Source organism: Halyomorpha halys, unplaced genomic scaffold, assembly GCF_000696795.3.
Source record: "Halyomorpha halys isolate HHAL.00 unplaced genomic scaffold, Hhal_1.1 Scaffold104.1, whole genome shotgun sequence".
Lineage (NCBI taxonomy): Eukaryota > Metazoa > Arthropoda > Insecta > Hemiptera > Pentatomidae > Halyomorpha > Halyomorpha halys.
This window is the reverse complement of record NW_027107578.1, coordinates 1964029-1987427: the sequence shown is the minus strand read 5'-3', so window position 1 is coordinate 1987427 and position 23399 is coordinate 1964029. Positions and strand designations below refer to the sequence as shown.

Genomic DNA, 23399 nt, shown 5'->3' with positions numbered 1-23399 from the left:
AAAATACTAAATTCTCTTTCATTTTAAATTTGTTCACTTTATGATGGACCAGTAATATTATTATGTGCTTGTTTTTAATTGATTTCTATGCCCAAAAACCATTAATAAAGGAAACTTTTAATGAATAATTTAACAGTAGTAATTTAATAAATAACTTAATCGTTGATAACTTACCAGGGAAAAGGGAGTTTCGTATTAGATTCTTTTCATCTTTCTGATTGTTGCAACCAAATGTAATACAGATACTCATTCTTTTTAACGCAATCTAGCTTTGTTAACCCAATAACTTTGTTGACTAATAAACAACAAAAAATCAGGTGGTAAGCATATCAATAGCAAGGAAAACCGTAGCTTAGTAGAATTGGAATATCCACATAGACAGTGGAGGTATGTTGACTACGTTGACTACCTCTCGCTATGCCTACTCTAGTAGGGAATAGGAAGGAGGTGAGATCCAAAAAAGGCAGAGTGGCATAACACAGCTAAATAATTCCATAAACATCGACTGAATATTATGATCTTTACTCAGTGTCTCATAAAGAGGAGAATCCCTCAAGGGGATACTCACAAATTTATTTGTCCAATTTGCAGTATTCATACTTCATAGCTCAAAAATGTCATCCAGAGATGCTATCTTTTAGTGGATCAGAAGATTCTATTGTAATCTTTTTTGAATCAAATAATACATTTAACAATATTATAATGTCTGACATGGTTATTACAAATGAATAGTACAATTGAAGTTTTTACATGAAATTGTACATATATGAATATACTTAAAAAATATTTTATGTTCATTTTGATGAAATGATTATGATATACTATGGAAAAGGGTTTTACAATTGACAGTCAGCACTTGGCACAAAAGTTACAATAAATTCAATAAAAACACTATTAAAAGCTGTTAAGTTTGAACTGTCTCCAAAGTATAGCAACTCCTGAAGAGAGAAGAAGTGCAAAACTTCTCCAACCACACTCAATCCATTGGGCCCACCTCCATGTAACCAAGAGTACACCACCTGAAAAGTAGTGTATGAATTACACTTGTACTCTGTGTTCAATGAAGGAAGGTATACAAGCAACACTCTTTTGGGATATCCAGATCATACAAACCTATTAAAAATTTAGAAAACAATCTAAATGGAATAAAAGTCAGAACTAAAGTAACAGAACCTTTCTAAGCCTGTAAAGGCTGTTGACTGACTTCAATAAATTACTACTTCATCATAAAATGTATAACCCCTAATGACACCAGACATTAATTGTCATAATCTATATTGATCATTATCTTTTTTCTTAAAATTTAATATGGGTTTTATTGCACTACTTTGTTTGATTTTCAATTTAAAATAGACTGCAGCCGGCTCAATAGCAAACAACACTCTTTACTTTTAAAAGACACAAATAAACAAGTTAAATTTTTTTTTCTATAACAATTAAAACATTTGACTATATAAATATGCTCCTAATCCTCATCTATTTTAAAACGTTCATGAACGATCTTGGCAGGTGTTTGCACTCTCTTCCTTGATATGAATGGCTCATCCTCAAGGCTTATAAGAGAAATTTGTCTGACAGATGGGCTACCAGTTGTTTCATCACCCAAAACTGTGCTATCTTCTGCTTCATTTAATCTTTCTGGGATCAAATTATAAGAAACTGTTTCTTTCCTTTTCCAAAATTTCCAAATACTGTCTTTAGCTCTGGCGCCTTCTTTGATTCCTTTTTTCCCACTTTTGGTATCGCTTGAATGTTTATCTATAGTGGTACTAACAGTATCTTTTTTTCCTTTATCTTCCTTCTTTGAAAAAAGATGCTTGAATAAATTCAGAAAACCAGTTGGTTGTTTGGTTTCACTGGTAGGAAGTGAAGGAATATTGAATTCAGGTTGCATTGACTGTAAAACCTCAAATCCATGGTATTTGCCAGTTTTCACCCAGTTTGCGACCATTTCAGAGCTCTTTGACACTTTAGACATTACCGTCGGAAGGGATATTTCTTCACTTCCATCTTTATCGGTACCAGCCTTCTTGAACCACCCAGCCCCTTTTCCAAACAATTTCTTTTTGAGATGGCGTATTCTACTTCCTTCAACTTTCTTTTTAGATTTTTTAGATCCTTCTGAGGTTTTGCTTGGGGTCGAGGGAAAAGACTTGACATCAGATTCATCACCAGATTTTTCAATTTTTCCTATCTTCTTTTTAAACCCCTTTAGTTGTGGAAGATGTAATAACTTTTTTATCTTTTGTACTTTTGATAGACGGGGTGAAGCAGGGGTACTCACTTGACCTTTTAATTGCTTACCACCTGCTTCTTCACCTTGGTGTTCTTGAATTTCCTCCAAACTTAATGCACTCAGATCTGTAAATTTGGGTTTCTTCTTTTTATCATCTGCGTCAGCGATGATTGACCAAAGTCCTGACTTTCTTCGTTGAGACAAAGTCAGTTTATGTTCATTTTCTTCAGGGTGATGTTCAATCTGTAAAAAAGTAAGATTTTAGTTCATAGAAACAATTTAAATTATTGTAGGTATTTAAGGTATTTAAGCACTCAATACATACAGGATAGGCAAAATCATCAATAGATGCCTTTGTGAGTGATTTTTGTGCTTCCACATCTTTAAAACCGGATGTGGTAAGATCTTTGTCTTTTCCTACATCTCTATCTTTAAACTGGTAACCAAATGAGACATCAGATTCAGCAGTGTCTTCTAATATGGCTATATAAGAAAAAAAGTTTTACTATACTATATTAACTTTAAAAAAAATAATCAATTAGATAAAGCTTATATTGTTAGCGCCTTGTCCAATAATTAAAATGTAAATAATTTGTAATTAGCCAGTAAATAAATTTAACTACATTATTTATTGTGTTAGAATTTTTTTATGTTTTAAAAGAAAGAGATTTATACTTGTGTTGTAATGTTTATATGGTGAAATATCATCCAAGCCAACATGTTTGTTTTGTTCTTTTTAAAGCCTAAATGACTTAGAGAGGGATGTGTTAAACTCACCTCAAAATTGACTATGTCTTTCTGATTATTTCTGATAAATTAATTACTGATTGACGAACTCTGATGGGTCACAGGTGATAGCTCCTGAAAGGTCCTCTCCAAAAAGCCCGAGACGATGTTTTTTCGAAGTTCATTGTTCTTACGTTAGTGGACCCATGTCTATGTACCACTCCAATAACGATTCATGCAGAAAGGGTCTGGTGAAAATTCTGACTATTGATACAAAGGCGACTGGGCGACGGGCCTTAGGCCGTAGATTGTTGGATTGCTATAGCAAAATAATCCTACTGGCCGCTATTTCAACATATAAACATTACAACACAAGTATAAATCTCTTTATTTAAAAAAAAAAAAAAAACTTCTAACAAAATACAAATTAAATAATGTGATTAAATTTATTTACTGGCTAATTACAAAATACCCACATTTTAATTATTATACATGCCATTAACAATATAAGATGTATCAATATTGTTAGAGATTTTTAGAATCTTATCTCTTAAATATTCATTTTTATTAATTAAAATTTGACAATTTTCCAATTTTTTAATGTGGGAAACTTGTAAAATTGCGTTGTAAAGGTGAAAAAAAATTGTTTGTCAAAATGTCACAAAGAAAGTTGGAAGAAAGATGGAATGGAAAGATAATCTTTGAACAACATACCAAATTGTGAGGTTGGAACAAAGATGGAATGGAACAAAAACTAGCTTGTTCTGTTATATTAATACAGAAAGTCAAATATTAGTTGAAAATGCCCACTCCTTATAATGTATCAGTTGTAAATTCTGGACTTGGACTTGGATAAATGAAGAACATGGTGTCAATCTCAGACCACCAGTGACTATAGAAAAATGAACCAGTAAATAATAGAACAAATAGGTGTACAGCCTAGAAATCGTCAAAAGATTGTGAGGGAAAGTAAAAAAAATGGATGATAAGACATAGGTCCAAAGAAAAAATTATCTTTTTTTTTTAAAAAATAAGAAAGAAACATATTAAAAGTTAACCTAAAAGTGTTACCAGGTTAACCCACAATGTGAATGGCATTATCAGTTACTGCTTGGGCAACAGGAGGATTTGTCGAACTCAGCATCATTACTAGTTAATTCTTACGTAATATAATTTGTATTTATTACTGTAATTATTAATTTATTATATTAACATATTATTAATTTAATAATTACAAATACATTATGCAAGTGAAAAATAAATGAGTCAAGAAAACCAGGTTGTAAGACCAATAAATATGGTTTGGGTCCAGATCCACCTGTGTTCAGATCCCTCAGTGTTTAAAGTAAAATTATGATTGTCCTTTGCTACCATTTACCTCCAGTTGTATTGGATTCACCAGTAGAGGAAACATCTTCAGTGTTTAGTAAGCTCATTACTTCTGAAGAGTCCCTAATTATGATACACTGGATTAGTATAATATTTAGTAATAAAAAAAAATAGATCAGTATAATATAGAGGAAATAGGCTTTCACGATCCAGGTAATGAAAATAAAGTAATTAAATCATGTAATATTATGTTTTCATAATTACTAATTTATTTTATAGAACAGCCAGGATTAGGTTTACTTTACCTCTCTTCACTCATATCAGAGAGGTCTCCATATTCTATAGGTAGTTTACAAAGAGTGCAAATATTCTGCAGTTGACCATAACAAGGGACGCAGTATACACCGATACAATCAGGACGAGGGCATTTCACTAGCGGCAAGCTAGAAGATCCTAATCCTCCACACAAAAGGCACGCTTCCAATGGTTTTCCTTTATATATTTTACGGAGAATAGGACACCTGAAGTAGAAAAACTGTCAATTTTTTCTCAGCTATTTGTTAAATAAAGTAACTTTATTATGAGGAAGTGATAGAACAAGCTTTAACACCTAATATACATAAATTATAAATGGAATAATCCGGAGCAGATTGTGCAACATAAAATTTTCACATACTATCCTACTTGATGAAGAAATTAATTTCTGATACTCAAATTCATTTGAATAATAATAATACTACCTCTTATTACATACTTCAAAGTATATAATCAATCTTCTTATTATATACTTCAAAGTATATAATTAATCCCCTTATTATATACTTCAAATTTAAGTAAAAGTAAAAAGAGACAATTGTCATAACAGCCCTGAAAACAAGAAAGTATTTATTCTTGAATTTAGTTCATTTATGAATTTTTCATCACTCTCTATTACCTCCTTTGGCTTTATATATTTTTTATGGCTTAAACCACTGCGACCTATAAGGCCTATTGTGCGCCATCAACATCCTAATTTTACCAACATTATGACATTATAATGAAGTATTTAAAGCTTGAGATGTGTAGACTCTATGAATCTAAGTATCCTTAAAGGGTTGATAAATTTGAACTGTATGACACGGTAATTTGGACTCTGGGGATCTTAAAAAAAGTATTTATGTAAAAATTCAAAATTTTTCACAATCACAATACTCCTCTTTATTGTATATTGCATACAAAGGTAAATAAAAATAAGAGGTCTCCATTATGCCTTAACCAAAAAAGTTTCATCTGAGATGACATACCACATCTTTCTTTACTGGTTATTTAACTGAATCAACCTGTTTTATAAGTGATTTATTATACCATTATTGGCTATACCTTGCTGGCTATTTCCTTATACTATAACTGATCAGTGCACAAGTTATCTTGAATTGGAATGGTAAATTTATAAATTTCATCTGATAAACCAGTTAAGAAAATCAATTTTTGTCAGTCACAAGTTAGTACCCAGAGACTTCAAAATAGGTTAATATAACACATATACTGTCATACAAGGTTCTTATTAAACAATAGCCAAATGCTTGGTCAATGCCTCCTTACATCTCTCAAGAGATGTGGCGAGGTTTTTGCATTCAATGAGACATGTATTTCCACAGAAAATTTCGATTAAAAATTTTTCATAATCACAATAATTTCGTTTACTATATATACGACCAACATAATAATATATTGGTATACAATAATATATTGGAGTGATAATCAATAAATAATTCAATACTTTACTTTTACAAATGAAGCACTCAGTCATAAAACATGATAACAGAAGGCGGAATGCTTAATCCTCCAGCGCCTACTGTCAACAATAGGTGACACAACTTTAAGGCCTTATTAAAAATAAGTGAATATGTTTAACTACTATAGTGTACCTAAATAGCTTCATTTGAATGATTGTTTAATCACAAAATAAATAAGAACTGTTCTATTGCCAAAACCTTAAATATTATTATCATTGTGTTCTCAGGCTTCAGTATCTTGCATGATTTAGACTAATTAAATAAGTAAAAAGTACTTATCTTTAGAGAAAAATATAAGTAAAACTTCTAAATTCACATTTTATTTCAATTGAATATGTATTTTCACTGGATCGATGTCTTTTTACAAAAAGCATTGTAAATTATAGCCATGGTCTGCACTTTAACATTGTTTCACTGCTTATTGCCACCTACAGCTGACACTCATGCCAAGTCCATTATTATTTTTTTAAGTGAAGTTCATATTTTTGTGTAATTTAGACACAAAATAGTCAATAATAAAAAACAATTTACTTTGGGCCTTATAGGTATTAAAGGGATAAACCTGGAGTGACTTACTATAATTCAATAACACCATTATTCTTTTAAATATACAAATTTTCTGGAAATCTTTCAAAAATCTATTAAAGCAACCCCAATCTGGTGAAGCCAAAATAATCATAAATGCCAGATACTATATTTGACTACAGAGTGTCACAAATTATAACAAGTTCTCATTAGAAACCAAAACTAAAACATGAAATTGAAACTACATACACAGCTACTAGTCTATCCATGAAAGATATTTTTTCCACTCCTTGGCCATCTTTTATGAACATACGTCTCAACTGTCTTCTTGCATATTTTAAAAAACTTCCTCTTGATCGAAGAATGTGATTATATAACCAGACAGCACGTACCCGAGCCCTTGCGGGATAATAATATCCCATAGCAGAATTTCGTAGGCGGAGGCCATATGGTTCACAAATAGATAGAATCCAAGCAAGGACAATCAAAGATGCTGAAATCAATCACATGGTGATAAGTTAGCCTCACTTTATATAACAGTCTAGTACCAGTGAAGGAAAAACTAAGTGTTATGTAGATAAAATTAAAAACTATGTTTTTCAAAATATTGGGAAACTAAAGTTAAAGAGGAGGAAAATGAGATAGTTGATAAGAAGTAGAAAGTAGTAATAGCTGGTTACCCAGTCTTCCTATAGGAGTCATAACACTCACCCAACACTTCTGAGGGCTTTATCTTTAAATGACGGATAGTTTCTTTTAAGTATTATTTAATTAATAATACTATTTTTTTATGCGTAATGAGAATTATAATACACAAGTTATTATTTATATTATAACTATGCTTTAAATTTTGATTGTGGATAATATTTTAATGTCGCTAAAAAGATTTTTATGGCTTTAAACAACAATAAATTAGTTTTCTACAAAAAAAAAGGAAAAAGATCTAGATCTCTAATCTCTTATCATTTTTTTTAAAGCAGGTAGATGGTGGGTAAGTTAATAATGTTTAAAATCTTCTTATGGCTCTATATAATAATGGAAAAAGTTTCATTCACATCAGTTAAGCCATTTTGTAGTGAAAAACTGTAGAGCTTAATGGACTGATAACAATCTGAATTTATTATTTCATTGATAACATTAAAAAATAATTAGTATTATAAGTAATAATTAATTTGACTAATTATAATATCATCATCATCATTAATTAGGCAACCAAGATCAAGAAATGGATTGAAGGGCTGATGATGAATATAATAGATATCGATTTTTTTCTCCTTTTTCCTCCCTTGTAAGGTATACAAATCACGAATCCTTATGTGTAATTTATTTAACAAACCTATTTGCTTGTAACGAGGTATGTCTGGAGGAGTAGGATCAGGCAGGCAAGGAGTCGTATCAAGATCAAATTTAACTCCACTTGGCTGAAAGGTGTTTAAAATAGAAGAATATAAATCTGCAAGCATTCCTTTCCCTTCCACCAATACTTTCACATTTGTTGGAGCTGAAATATAGTGATATAAATGTATTAGTTGTTGTATCAATACTTATTATATTATACGTAATATAATAGGTATTATATATATATATTTAATATATTCATTACTCCAGTAAAAATTGTTTGTACCTAGAAGTAATTTTAAACTCATTTCTCTCAATGTATTATTTTGTGAAAACTTTTGAAAAACATTATGGTAAAAAATTTTTCACTTACTCGAGGTATGTAGGTGTAATAGGATTTTTCAAAATAGCCGCAATATATTTTTTGGTTTACGGCCTACAACTCCTAAAGTATAACAAGTAGCTCAAGTATCACCCTTAACTATTTTATAGTTTATATAGCAAGCTTCCAATTGAGTCCCAATGGAGTTCTTCATGTTCAATAATTTCCGAGATAGTTTTTCCAAAAAAAACAAAAAAAGAGAAAGATTATTTTGTGAATTTATTCTGGCAAATATCATGAAAACTACTATTCTTAGCAAAATGTTTACAATAAACCATTTTGTGGGTTATATAATGAGCTTCTAATTGATCCCCAATAGAACTCCTTACATCCCATTTTTTCCTTTATACAACGTTTAAACTCCAATGTTTTTTCCAAGTAAAAACATTTTGTCAATTTATAAACTGAACTATAAATGATAGAAATATCATAATACATTTTTTTTTTTGCATTTAATGAGTTTTGAGTTGAGCTCTAATTGAACTCTTTAATATTTTCCATGACACAGTTTCTTAAATACCAATATCAGTATCAGAAAAACTAAAATTCTTAGGAAGATAAACAGCATAAACTACTTTATAGTACAATTAACAAGTTTTGAATTAAGCTCCATTAGACATCTCTACGTCTAATAGCTCTGATGATATCGAACTTTTTCTTAAGGCATTAGATACTGTCAACTTATCCAGTATGCATAATCTTGAAATATTAATACATACCATATCGGGTGATTATGTGAAGATTAATAGATTTATATACCTGTACCTCGGAGGGATACAACACTATGTCCAGTAGTAATTCACATGCTTCAGAAGGATAAAACACCACATGGTGTTCTATCCCTCTAAATGAAAGTGGACTTGGTGTTGTTTTAAAACATGCTATATCCGGTTCTAACTGGTTTTGGACATAGTGCTCTATTCCTCTAAGAAATATGAGAAAAGCTGATTTTAACTCTGTAATAAAGTCAATATGGAAAAAAATGGACATAGTGTAGTATCCCTCCGAGATACAGATATAATGGTATGGGTATGGAGGCTTACATCATCTTATATTTTTTAAGGAAACCTATTTATAATCATAACCAGAATTAATTCTAAATACAAACTGTATTATTATCTTAAAATAATGTCCATTTTATATTATAAAAGAGTTTTGTGAGCAGTCATCTTTTTGGCGACTCCAAAATTTTGAAAATCTTGACTACAAAAAGGACAAATAATACTTTAAAAAATTCAGATCTTCAGAATTAATGCTGTTGACTGTTTCAAGTCGACAGTTCAATAACATTTTCAGTTTTATTCTTAAGGACACTGGTTTATTTTCATGACCACCTTAGAAACATTATATGAAACATAAAATTTTAAAATCATCTTATTTTTTCATGACTGCCCACCATTACACATGGACAGCATGAGTTGGACAAAAATTTGTTATAGTTGAAACTAATATCTAAAATTGTCATGGATATGATATATATTTATTAATGGTTCACTCATGAATCCGTATCCATAGCAATTTTAGCAATTGGTTTTAACTATAACCAATTTTTGACCATGGACAATGCCATATATAAAAATATTTAACATTAAAAAAACAAAAACACGATTTACTTCTTAACAACCTTTGTTATAAGAAATTATGTAATTAGATTTTTCAGTGTGGGTGTGCACTGCATACAGAATCCTGGATTGCCAAATGTCTCTATTTTTGGCAAGGTTTTTAATTTCTCTTTATGTTTTACTCTGGATTCTCTGACTTCGTCTCCATTTGGACATTGAAAAGTATGATGTCATTGATGACTTCTTTAATTTGCACAATACTTCATAGTTTTTATAGGATCTCTGTCTCCCAATATTCTGCAGATATGCTCAATCCATTCCAATTGCATCATCTTCAGTTTCTTCTTGATCCTGTCATTCTTAACCCAATCCTTTTTTTTTTTTCCAACTTTTTAGGAATTTCATTTTTGAGGCTGTCATACAACTTGGGGGTCTATCTGTTAGGACCTAACTCTCATTAGACGTAAAGAAAAATGTACTGCACTAAGATGGCACTTGACACTGCACTCCTATAAGACTACGTTTCCTTCCAAAATTTAAGATGATATATACCTCCATACACATTTTGTTATGGGTCAAAATTTGCACAATTTAATCCTTTAAATTTTACCAAGTAACATGCTTAAGCTACTTGCAATATTTTAGAAGTTATTGGCTATAAACCTAAAAATATACAGCAGGCATTTTCAAAATTCTTGCATATAAGCCCTCCGCACCCCCAGAGAGTGGTAAACTTTTTACTATCTCTTTTGCACTCAATTTTACAATTTAATCTATTGAAGGAAATTCTTTTTAATTACTTCAAGGTTAACTTCTAATTTTACTGGACTATATATATTGTACGTATAGAGCTATATTATAGCACTTGTTCAGAGAGGTAAGTAAGAACAGATTTCTTAAAACATTTAATTCGATTGAGTTCAAATGTTGGTACAGTTGCCAATTTGGAACAAATCTATACTTTAAAATCCTTCTCTCTGCTTCTGTTCTTGTTATTGCGTATAATGTATAGTGCCTACCATGGGTCCATTTCTAAATAATTAAAAGCTTAATAACTAAAGAAACATATACTATCAATTTAAAATATTTGTACTACAGAAAAATTAATTGCATAGAAATTAAAAATCAACTTATAATTTTTATTTTTTGTTTAAAAGTGTGTAATTAGTCAAAAACTATAAAATATATATATTTTTTAAATAATTTATTTATTGTTATTCACAACTGTACAAACATATATACAACAAGTAAATTTGCTGTAGGTGGCCCAATGACATGATACAAACATGTGGAGAATCTAACCATTGATAGAACTCCAATAACATTTTTAGATTATCTTGATATCAATAAGAAGATTTTGAGGCCATCTTCTTTTCAGACTCCTAGGAGGATTATTAGGTAATGAAGAAGAAGCCAGGTAGGAAACAAGTGAATTTGGGTGGTTGGGAAGTTTATCATGGAAGGATTGGTATCTGGTTCTGGGCAAATCAGCAACATATGAGACATTGAGGTCCTGATTGTTGACTTGATTTGTGACAAAGTAAGGAGCATTAAGGATTTTATGAAATATTTTGGACTGTAGGGATTGGATTCGGGAGGAATTTGATGGTTTAGTTGAGCCCCAAAGCTCTACTCCATATGTCCAGATAGGCCTTATAATAGTCATGTAGATCAGTCTTTTGTAATGGATTGGCAGTTTAGACTGTTTGTCTAGTAAATCTTGTAATAGTCAGAATCGACGAGCAGTCTCCTGTCTTTTCAGTCTTGTATGAGGATTCCATGTCAGTCGTTTGTCTAGATGTAGTCCTAAGTAACAGATCTATTCGACAGGAATAAGTGGGGTATTATTAAAGGATACTGTGGGGCAAGAGGTCATGGGTTTACAACAAAGGATAAATGTGATTTGGTGAGATTTATTGAAATTTATTTTAATTCTCCATTTTTGGCACATGCTTCAAGGGTGATGATGTGGGATTGAAGGTTTTGGGATATAATGTAAGGATTATTGTTCACTGACAATAGACATGTGTCATCAGCATATGTGGTGAGACTAGTATGAGGATGGGTTGGGATGTCAGCTGTAAAAACTGTGTATAGGATAGGACCTAGGACTATAAAATATAAAATTTATAAAAGAAAACTTAATAACCTAGCAAACATATACTATCAATTTAAAATATTTGTACTACAGAATATTTAATTGCATAGAAATTAAAAATCAACTTATAATTTTTATTTTTTGTTTAAAAGTATGTAATTAGCCAAAAGATATATGGAAATCAACAGCATTTGCTTTTCTTTGAATATATTAGTAGGAGAATAATAGATATAATTATTTTGAGCAAAACGAACTTTGAAGGCCTTTGAATTTATCATACTATGTACAGGGATACTAATCATTAAAGAATTTAAAAAGTTCTGGGAAGTATTAAAATTAAACAATTTCTGTAGGTACACTGTTTGCTCTATGAGTGTCAAGGGATTCCAAATTCAATTGTTCCAAACAAGTCAAGAAAATCAACTTGAAAATTATGATTTAATATCCAGTTAAAACATATTAGAAAACTCAAGCTGAATATTTTCTAAAGAAGAAATTTTATATGAATATTGGTAAGACCATACTATGCGATGAAAATTTGGGATTAGGGTGAAAAATATTGAAATACAAATATTTTACAGCATTAACATTGGGAAAGTAATGAACAAACATAAAATACTAATTTTTAAATTTCAAGATTTTGTGTAACTGATATGTTCATAACTTCTTGAATTTAATCAAATAAAATGCCCAAATCCCTTAGATTTTCTGACCTAACCAGAGTAATGCCAATTATATGGTATGAAAAATCATATGTAGCTTTTCTATACATTTTGATAAAGAGGATATTTAAATACTCATATATATCTTGATAATAAATATAGGTATAAGCATTAAGCAGTGTACTTTCACCCAAAATAAATTTAAATACTACGGTTCAAAGATTAAGAATTATCAATAGATCTTTATTAGTGTATTATAGCTGTTATATCGAAAACAGTTTTTAAAACCAGAAAGACCAATCAAAAACACAATATCTAATGTTTTTCATTTTGTTTCCCTACATGACTCACCATATATTTAGACTGATTAAAAATAGGGGAAAAAAAATGTATAGTTCCAAAAATAATATAGGTAAAGTTTATAAGGGCAAAAAATTTGAATCAATACAAAAAAAAAATAAATAAATAAAAATAACTTACTGTCTACATTAGTTTGAAACTGTCCATGACGTCGGATCATCTGGAGAACCCACCACAAACTGTAATCGGTAAGCATGTGAATTGAAAGCTTTACTGTAGATAGACCTAGGAAAACCGCTGACTTTGCCAGAGCTCTTTTCTCGTTCTTCACTAAACGTATTGATGATACCTGAAAAAAAAAGTTTTTTTTAACTGAATTTTTATGGTTGTAGTTAAACTACAACAGTGTTTTTGTTTATAAGTTAATGTCTACTAAACTCTCGCACTGTCATTGATAAATAATATGTAAGGGACACTACTTGAAATAATTGTAAAATATTTTTTGGCTTTTTTTGTTGTTTTTTTTCCAATGCCACAGGAAGTGGGCTATTACACCATTTTCCTGTAAAATATTGTGATTAAAGTTCAATTTTTATTTCAATAACTATCAAAATTAAGGCAACAAAAAATGTATTTTAGATAAACTTAATTAGATAAAAAGAAAGGATAAATGCATTACAACACTAAATAAATACATACAGAAAATGGGAAAAACCCTAAAAGTGTCAAATTTAACAACAAGAATAAAGGATTATTTGTTCATGGAAAGATTTTTTTATTGATACCAGAGTCTGAACAACCTTTTTTAAACAGTTTTATATTTTGTATAGGAAGTAATCCCACTTTACTTTTCATTAAAATAAATAAATAGTAGTTTGGCTAGGAAAAATGTATAAAATTAAATAAAATTAAAATGATTGTCAGCTAATAATGTTGGGAGATATACACTCACCATTGCTGTTTAGAATAGATAACTTACATAAACATATTTCTTTTTTTCGTGGACATTTAAAGGCAAGATAGTCTCCATACCCTGGCGCGTCCTCTGTATGTCAAGGTGGACAATGTTATCAGTTATAAAGTGATTATCAAACCATTCATTTGTCATGTATTTCCTTTTGTAGTTCAGGACCCTTAGATCAAGATAACAAAAATATTAATTTGAACTTTATTAAAACAGCTAAATCTAAAAAGTTCCTTATAAGTGATTATCTAAGATCAAATATTTTAAATTACTTACTGGAACAACATATACAAGAAAAAGAAACTGAATACAAAACTCATCCAATCGAAGAAATAAACTATTTTTTCTGATCTCTGTTTCACTTCCATCATTATATTTGCTGCTATTTCTTTTACTGTTTTGGACTGTTCTGTGTGGAATTCAAAATTGTGACTAAATTTTACAGATATGTAAAAAATATTTTTCACTTGACTGGAGAATTCACCTAGCTCTAGAAATATAACAAAATGTAAACAGGTTTAAAAATCAAAACAAAAAATATTAGTTGCACTTAAAATAACTAAAGAAGAAGAACTTAATTAGAAGCATACTTTCCATGTAATTTAGATGTATCATACTTACTTCTTTTAACGAAAGTGACTATTTCATCACTGACAAATTCAAATAATTCACAAATGAAATCAATTGGTTTTACAATATAACAAACACCTTGGACAAAATCCGTAACTTTGCATGCGAATTGAAATAGGGATGGAACCGATTCCTGTTAACAAGATTTTAAACATATGCTCAGCTGTTCAACTTGATAAAATATTAAATTGATTAATAAACTATAGTAGCATGCAATAAGGTAGTTCTGAGAACTAGCAGTGTTGCCAGTCCTTTTTCCTCAATTTAAATCACTATTCACAAAAGAAAGGTTTGGAATGCTTTACTTGTTATCTTATACCAAATAAGATTGGTTTCAACAATCTTTATTTAACAATAAAGATTGTTGAAACCAATTATTTTAATGCCTAGGCTATTCTCAGTCAGAACTTAGTATCAATAAAATTTATATTATTATTTAAAAGGGAGGTGGTCCAAGTGCGGTCAAAAGAACTCAAATCATAATTAAATTAAACAATTTATTGTGAGCCGACATTTTGTCCCACTTTGCAGGATTTCATCAGGACTAAAAAAAGATATAAACAACTAAAGTAACAAAGTAAGAGAACAGATAACGTGAAAATTTTCACATGTTTTGAATCATATTTAGCCATACTTTAATTTACTTTTATTTCATGTTATCGCATGTCTCATAACACTTCAGCTGCTGCCGCTCATTAAGGTAATGAGGTACTCATAGATCTTCTTTTTTTTACTTTACCATTAGTCTCTAAGAGTGGAGAAACTGTTGATAGTCTTGTATTCAGTTGTGCTGCAACTTCTTAAACTGTCAGTTATTCCTTCACAGTAAGCCTCAGTCCATCATTGTCAATTGCTGGTGGCGGTATTCCTCTGAGTTCCTTATCCAAATCTATGCCATCAGCTGAACATTTTTCAAACCACCGTTGAATGATCCATTCGTAACATACCCTTCCACAAATTACGTAGCAATGTTTGTTGCAACTTGGGCTATAAAGTGTCCAAGTTTAAACTCATTAAAAAAAAAATTACTCAAAAATCGTGGTTATATTTCATGGCATACTAAACAATGCAACAATGAATTGGAATGATAGTAAATATTATCAAAAAAGAAAGCATTACTAATGGTTCATTATAATTTGAAAACATAAATGTAATAAACAATAAAAGTCCACTAATACCACTTTAAATTTCTATAATAATGAAACACATTTGATATGAATTGGCCCAATACAAAAATAACAAAAATTTGTTATAGTTGAAAATAATATCTAAAATTTTCATGATATTTATTTATTAATGGTTCACTCATGAATAAGGGTCGTATCCATAGCAATTTTAGCTATTGGTTTCAACTATAACCAATTTTTGACCATGGACAATGCCATATATAAAAATATATAACATTAAAAAAACAAAAACACGATTTACTTCTTAACAACCTTTGTTATAAGAAATTATGTAATTAGATTTTTCAGTGTGGATGTGCACTCCATACAGAATCCTGGATTGCCAGATGTCTCTATTTTTAGCAAGGTTTTTAATTTCTCTTTATGTTTTACTCTGGATTCTCTGACTTCGACTCCGACCGTAAAGTATTTTCATACAATTAGTTCACACATATTATTAAAAAGGGTGTGCTCAACACATGTGCAGTTGCAGACAACAGCATAAGCGTGTGCAAGTGGATACAATATTTGTAGCCATAACTGGCTATAAACTCATTAAAACTTAATTAGTATGACAAATTGTATCTGATACAGTTTTAAAGAAAATTTGTCCATGATAAGTTAATAACTAGACGTTAATGCTGTGATATAAGGTTCTTACTATACAGCTGTCATAAGCTTTGTCAAATGCCCTTCCACACCTCTCAAAAGGTGTGCCGAGTTTTTTCCCACACATTGAAACAACACTATTTAGCCACTCATAGGCAGCTTTAATGACTCCAACTGTAAAAAATAAAAAAAAAATTAGTGTCTATGTATGCACTTAAGTAGAATTTGTTTATAAGTAAGTTTAAGTTTAATCAACATTAATTAAGAGCTTTAGTTTTTATCAACTAAATTAATAGATAAATTTTGTAACCGAATCAAGATAGCTAGCAAGACATTGTATATAATTGACTTCAAATTAGTAGTTTTGGTAGATAATATAAAATAAAATTTTAAAATAGAAAAAAAAATACATTAAACGGATGAAATTTTAAAAATTAAGTGCTTATGAATAAAGATATGCATTTTTGTTTTTTAAAATGATTTTCCCACTATTGGAATTTTTGCCAGCAATTTATTTATTTTTTCTACTTGTGATGTAATAATTTATCAGTATCATTGCCAAGTTTTGAGGTCATTATTAGTTTTGACACCAAGAATCAAGAAACTTCTTAGGAAATATTTTATAAATTAAAAGATAAACTAAATTATACATTAAAAATGAGTAGTTATATAAATACAGCTAGTTTTTCCTATGTATTTTTTTTCACTCAACATTTTGCTTAAATAATTAGAAATGAGGTTAGCAAAAACTGAATAATCAAGGTCACAGAGAATTTTATCAAGATTATTTTATGTTAGCATTTTTAAACAGAAAGTGCAGAATCTAACAACCTACACTTTGATAATATAAAGTTTTCTTAATGAAAAAGTAAAAAACTTACTGATAGATTTAACAATCCTCTTTAGAGTAATTATTATCTCTTTCACTTTTTCAACTACAACTTTGACTTTTTCCATTATCTGCTTCATAGAGTCTTTGATTGCATAGAAAGGTTTTTTAATCAGATCTATAAGGCTTTTGACAGCTGCCTTCAACTTTCCCTGTACATTTAAAAAAATAAATTTTATAGTAAAATGAACATCCAAATAAAATAATAATTTAATATTGTGACTTTCTGGATCATTGTGAAACTAATTATCAAACTATAATAAACAAAGCTGTTGATTATTAACACAAAATAAACCAGAAGATGTCAAATCCATGTAAAATATTCTGATCAAAATTAATATTTTAAGCTCACTCCAAAATGTTGTGTTCGAACAAATATATTTCTTGTATGGTCTTCATACAAATTGCTAATCGGCAAATAATTAAAGAGACACAGGATTATATGAAATGTATTACAATAAAAAATTTAAATGTTCAAAAACAAGAATATAAATAAGCCTAATGTATTTGGTAGTAAGTTTAAAACCTGATAAGAAGATATGAAAGCAAAAAATATCAGGAAAGATGGAAAATATCATTCAAAATATTTTAAATATTAATTACAAAATGTTTTCCAGTTCAATTATAGATTATGAAACAAAGTTGTAATTATAATACACTATGTATAACTTTTTATATTACGAAACTTTTCGTTTTTATTTTTATTCTAATACTATTATTTATCATGTGGAAATTACACACAACATATTATACACTGTGTATAACATTTAATATTACGATACTCCTTGCTTTTATTTTTATTTCTATTCTAACACTATTATTTATCATTTTTTGTTCAGATAAAATAACTATATTCATTCTCTAACATATAAAGTAATAACAGGAGAAGATGGTTGGAGGTGCAGTCAAAATGAAACACAAATAAGTTGGTGTAACGTATTTAATTGTGCCAACGTTTCAGCTAGAGTTTCTAGCCTTCATCAGGTCTAAGAACAGAACAAGATAACAACCAATAAATATAGAAAATAAAATATAAACAGATTGACATAAAGTGAATAATTTTACAGAATGGAATTAATAAAATGAAGTGATGAGAGAAGTGGAAAATAAATCGTCATACGTCATCCACGGTCAACTATCTCTCATAATTAATAAAGTAATAACATCATACAACTGTAATAAACCTAGAAAATTATATTTTGATTAATATTTTATAATGGGTGATACTACAAAAAGTGACCTCTTATTTCACAAGGCATTTTGGTATCTTTAATTAAAAAAATGATAATACTGAAAAAATACTTTTTTAGAGCTTTGAGTTGTTTATTGTTAATCATTTATACTAGGTTGAGAAGAAATTAAAATCAATTCTGTTTTTTAATATTTTTTTTTTATCATTTATTTTGTATAATTCATGCCCCTACAATATTGTATAATTATCTTCTATTACTACTACTATCTACTTAATTTAAATATATTAAAATACTTAATATCTATTCATTATACTTAGAACTTACCCAAAATCAAAAATATTCTCAAATTAAAAAAAATATTCCTTATCTATTGTAATGCTGCTATTGTACTGGAATGAAAAAACTTTTAACGAGTAATATAGATTATGGTATAAGTTGTTGAATGCACTAATACAATTAATTTATCTTTTTACAATTATTTTAGTCAATACATGATTCAAAAATAATTTTTAGCAAGATATCAGCAAATTATATATATTTAATTAAGAAATTGTTAGTATCTTAAACCACAAATAAAAAAATATATTTGCCTTATTTCAAAATTTGATAACATTTTATACAATTTTTTCTTTAATGTTAAGATAAAGTTTCATATGATATTTCTTTTCCTTTTAGTTAGAATCAGGATTTTTTTAGACTCATCATAGTCAAATTAGTTTATTTATCGATTTTATTAATGCTTAGTGTTGACTTAAAAGTTTATTATGGTGTCACAATTACTTGATATATTTTTTTAATATTTATCAATTCAATGTTACGGATAGAGTTGATCACATTTAAGTAAAAGTAGGATGATAGCAATTGTAAAGAAGAAATATAAGGTAATTAGGTTTGTTAATACAATTTTGTTAAACTGATTGTGAGCTTACAAATTAATATAATTAATAAAATCTCAAGCAGGGAGTATACTCAGCTTTTTAATAAAAGTAAACTGTAGTATATTTCATTGAAATTATTCCAACAGTGTGAATTTTTATTCGAATGCAACAAAGCCTTAGACATTTTATTTTATACATAGACTTATTTGACTATTTATGAGGCATGAGAGTAAAAATAAAAATATATTCTCACCTGTCCACAGGCCATAGTTTCAGAGAGAACTCTCATATTATGCAATGTATTTTTTGCTGGTCCAGTTAGTGCTAAAATGAATGCATAGGCTACTAGTGCTTGGCGACCACGTTTACTGAAAAACTGTGGCAACAACAAGAAAACTATGCATCTGAAAAAATATATATGTTTTTAAATTATTTTTTATATAAATCTGGGAAAGGGTAATATCAATATGTACATTAAACACTATTAAGGCATTATGGTAACATATAATGTTCCATTTATTATGTTGTATAAATTGATTTTAAAAACTCAACACTAATGCTTGCAGCACCTCAAAAAACAAAATCAAAATAAGGTTTTCCAAAATAGATAGAACTTTACAGAATAATATAATTATTTTAATCTACTCTTTAAAAAAATATATGTTGTATTTAATTTAATAACTTAATTCCTCACCTTCATGTTCACATAAATTATGAATTAACTATAAAATTTCATTAAAACAAGAATAATGTGAGAAAAATAATTATCTATGCCACCTGATTAGTTAAGTGAATTGGTGAACACAACAACTTTGAAAGAAACTCAATGTTTAATTGTCTCTAGCATACTATGGCAAGAGAGTCAGAGATCTCTAGTTTTTTACTCAAATAGATGGATATTAGATTTATAGGAACAGTAGATCAGTTCTTGTAAGGAACCAATAGAAATATATTATACAATAAATGATACGGATATGTAAATACATAATAAATACTAAACTTAATGATCTTTTTACTGGAAGAGTCTTATGGAATTAAACTGGATTTAGTGAATGACACAATTCTTCCTTATTAAAATACAATAATTTATTTCATATCATCAGCAACGTTTCGAGAGATTTCCCCTATCTTCAGGCTGTTGTTACATAGTCATGCTGCAGCATAAATTGTAGATTTTGCAAGAATTTTATATTAATATTATTCATATGGTCTTCATTCATAAACATATTGTTATATTCTAAACTTAATGATCTTTTTACTGGAAGAGTCTTATGGAATTAAATTGGATTTAGTGAATGACACAATTCTTCCTTATTAAAATACAATAATTTATTTCATATCATCAGCAACGTTTCGGGAGATTTCCCCCTTCTTCAGGCCAGTAAAAAGATCATTAAGTTTAGAATATCACAATATGGTTATGAATGAAGACCATATGAATAACATTAACATAAAATTCTTGCAAAATCTACAATTTGTGCTGCAGCATGACTATGTAACAACAGCCTGAAGATGGGGGAAATCTCCCGAAGCGTTGCTGATGATATGAAATAAATTATTGTATATTAATAAGGAAGAATTGTGCCATTCACTAAATCCAGTTTAATAATAAATACTGTTTATGGATCCCCCATCCGCCTCAGAACTTTGGTTGGGCAGAAATATACTATATTATTAAAACTGAATAATGAAACTAAATTAAAAGGATGTTAAAATATTTTCATACTTACCTAACCTTATAAGAATAAGCCAAACCCAGGCTTAAAACCAAACCAAAAATTGAGCACATTGTAGTAGCAGATCCCAAAGGAAAATTTAGCTGGAGTATAAAGAAGATAAAAAATAGATACGTCAACAAAACTCCACCTGTTAAAATTAATTATTTAATATTGATATATTTGCTGTTGGGGGATTTACCCATTAAAAGGAAATAATTGGATGAGAAAATGAGAGAGAGTGAGCAAAAAAAAAATATATATCATTAGAATAAGGTCAGGGTTGCAGACAAGAGAAACAAACATATTTGTCGGTTGCCAACAGGTCTTCATTGGGGCTGTTATGATAAGTAAAAGAGTACAACAATGTACAATGGGATTTTTTTACCACAGCCCTGACCATCTCTTTCTAATTCACATACCCTCTATCATCTATTAATTTTTTTATGTTGCAGTAATTTCAATAAATCATTCTCTTTTTTTAAAAATCTTTTAATATAATAATTATAAAACTTAAATTAGCATATCAGTAGTGTGTTGGATAAATGCTAGAGGTTATTACGTACAGTGCAAAAGTAGCTGAGTAAAGTATTAAAGTAGCTAGCAAGTATTAAACAGTTTCCAAATTACGATAAAGGAAAGTTTAAATTGAATTCCATCATGCCCCAAGCAGAATCCTGTATATATTGATGCTTTGGTGATTTACTTTACATTAGTTTGTAATAACAAATTATTTGTATGTTTGTTACTCATACCAATCATTAAAAAATTGTCTTAATTTCCATTCCTATGGTTTTAATGACATTTGAATTATTGAAGTTACAATGTTCACTAGTTATTCATAAAATGATAAATACTCTGTTACACAGTTATTGACCAACTAACATTAATACATAGGTATGTTTTTGATTGACCATTACTATTAAAGTTTTCCTGTTTCAACTTTATTAACGATAATAAAAAAAAACATCAAAACAACATTTAGTTTCAAAAACTAACATGATGAATGTGATGTTGGAAACTAAGTGGATTCTCCCACATTTAATTGAATATTGAGTTTGAAGTTCCAAAGAATTTTCCGTTGGCTGTATAAAGAATTTTAATGATTTCATAACCATTTAGAAGTTATAGAAAATTTAAAAGATGGTCTACTTTTTCTTTGATTTTGGATCAATTTGAGATCAGCTCTCAAGTTGGTAATATAAATGTAGAGCAAGTAGCTTCCTTCATTCTGCCACTCTTAAGTGCTAACTGAAATATATTCAATATAATATAAAAAATAGATGAAATTTTCTTCATCTTGAAATCACAGCTGAAGAGGTTGCTCCAGTTTGGGTTATCAATGCCTCAAATGTAGGTAATACTTATTTTGAACTATTATTATAAGTTCTAGATTGCAAGTCACAAAAATTTAAGTTTGAATAGATAAACCGCAATTGATTTTCAAGATTACTTACTCAAGAAGCCTACTATACTTTTCAGAACATAATTTTCGTAAGTCCCTTGGGTGAAGAGATTTATTCTGAATTTCTCATATCTGCTATAACTAATTTTCACTTCGGCAGAACTTTTAAAGCAACATGGGCATTTTCTGAAACAAATAAAAATAATAAATTAAAGCTAAAAAAGTTTCAATTTCCATCAGTGTCATATTAAAAAGGCTTTACTTTTTGCACCAATCGCGATACTTGCTGAACCAAGTGTGCTTTCTCTGCTCCTCTTTCATAGAGTACTTCCTAGTTTCGATATAGTTTTTTAACTTGCTCTTTAACATTTGAGCTTTGATCAGTCTCAAGAAAAAAATCATTGTTAAATAATTCAATAACACTAATTAAAATATCTTAACCTTTCTTCGTAATTATTGATGAAAGGTTGGATGGAGTTGACTATGGAATATGATGCAAGGATCAGCTGTCGAAGTTAAAATAAAAATGGAGTTGAACCATTGGTAATCTGACTCAACGTCCCTTTTTCAGTAGGGCAGTCAATGTTGTCTTTCTGGCAATGTTTCTTGGTGTCCCTAAGATTTTTTGTAGTATACGCGAATGTACCCCTTCAGATGATACAGGAAAATCTTGGATATCCGTCCTGTGATTAACTGTTTTTTCTTTCGATCTTTTACTGGTGAACCGGAATGGTTATCAATTCCAATTCAATTCCACTAGATCCGTGCTGTATAAATCAGTAATCACTTGTTGAAATGGTTCGTAGGTTATAGACATTTCCTGGTTATACATTGTTATATTTATAATAAAATAGGATATACTTGAAATATTTTATCAAGGCTTTATACAACATTGAAGGAACATAGATTTAATTAACACGTGTATATATATATATATATATATATATACATATACATACATATACATACATATACATACATGTGATAGTTGTTTTAATAACACTACTTGTAATATTA

General features: G+C 29.2%; 1 protein-coding gene across 1 annotated transcript; it reads right to left on the bottom strand.

The window, feature by feature from the left end:
- Positions 1-1365: 1365 nt before the first annotated feature.
- LOC106677609 (DC-STAMP domain-containing protein 2) lies at positions 1366-23247 on the bottom strand. The gene is made up of 16 exons (XM_014415638.2): positions 22645-23247; positions 22435-22568; positions 20993-21128; positions 19516-19666; positions 17184-17343; positions 16355-16476; positions 14519-14660; positions 14174-14387; positions 13913-14066; positions 13114-13282; positions 7928-8092; positions 6841-7084; positions 4597-4812; positions 4341-4414; positions 2562-2719; positions 1366-2479 (listed from the first exon to the last, which is right to left on the bottom strand). The coding sequence occupies exons 1-16, from the start codon at positions 22782-22784 to the stop codon at positions 1466-1468; spliced, it is 3393 nt and encodes a 1130-aa protein (XP_014271124.1). The 5' UTR covers positions 22785-23247; the 3' UTR covers positions 1366-1465.
- Between the last annotated feature and the right edge of the window lie 152 nt (positions 23248-23399).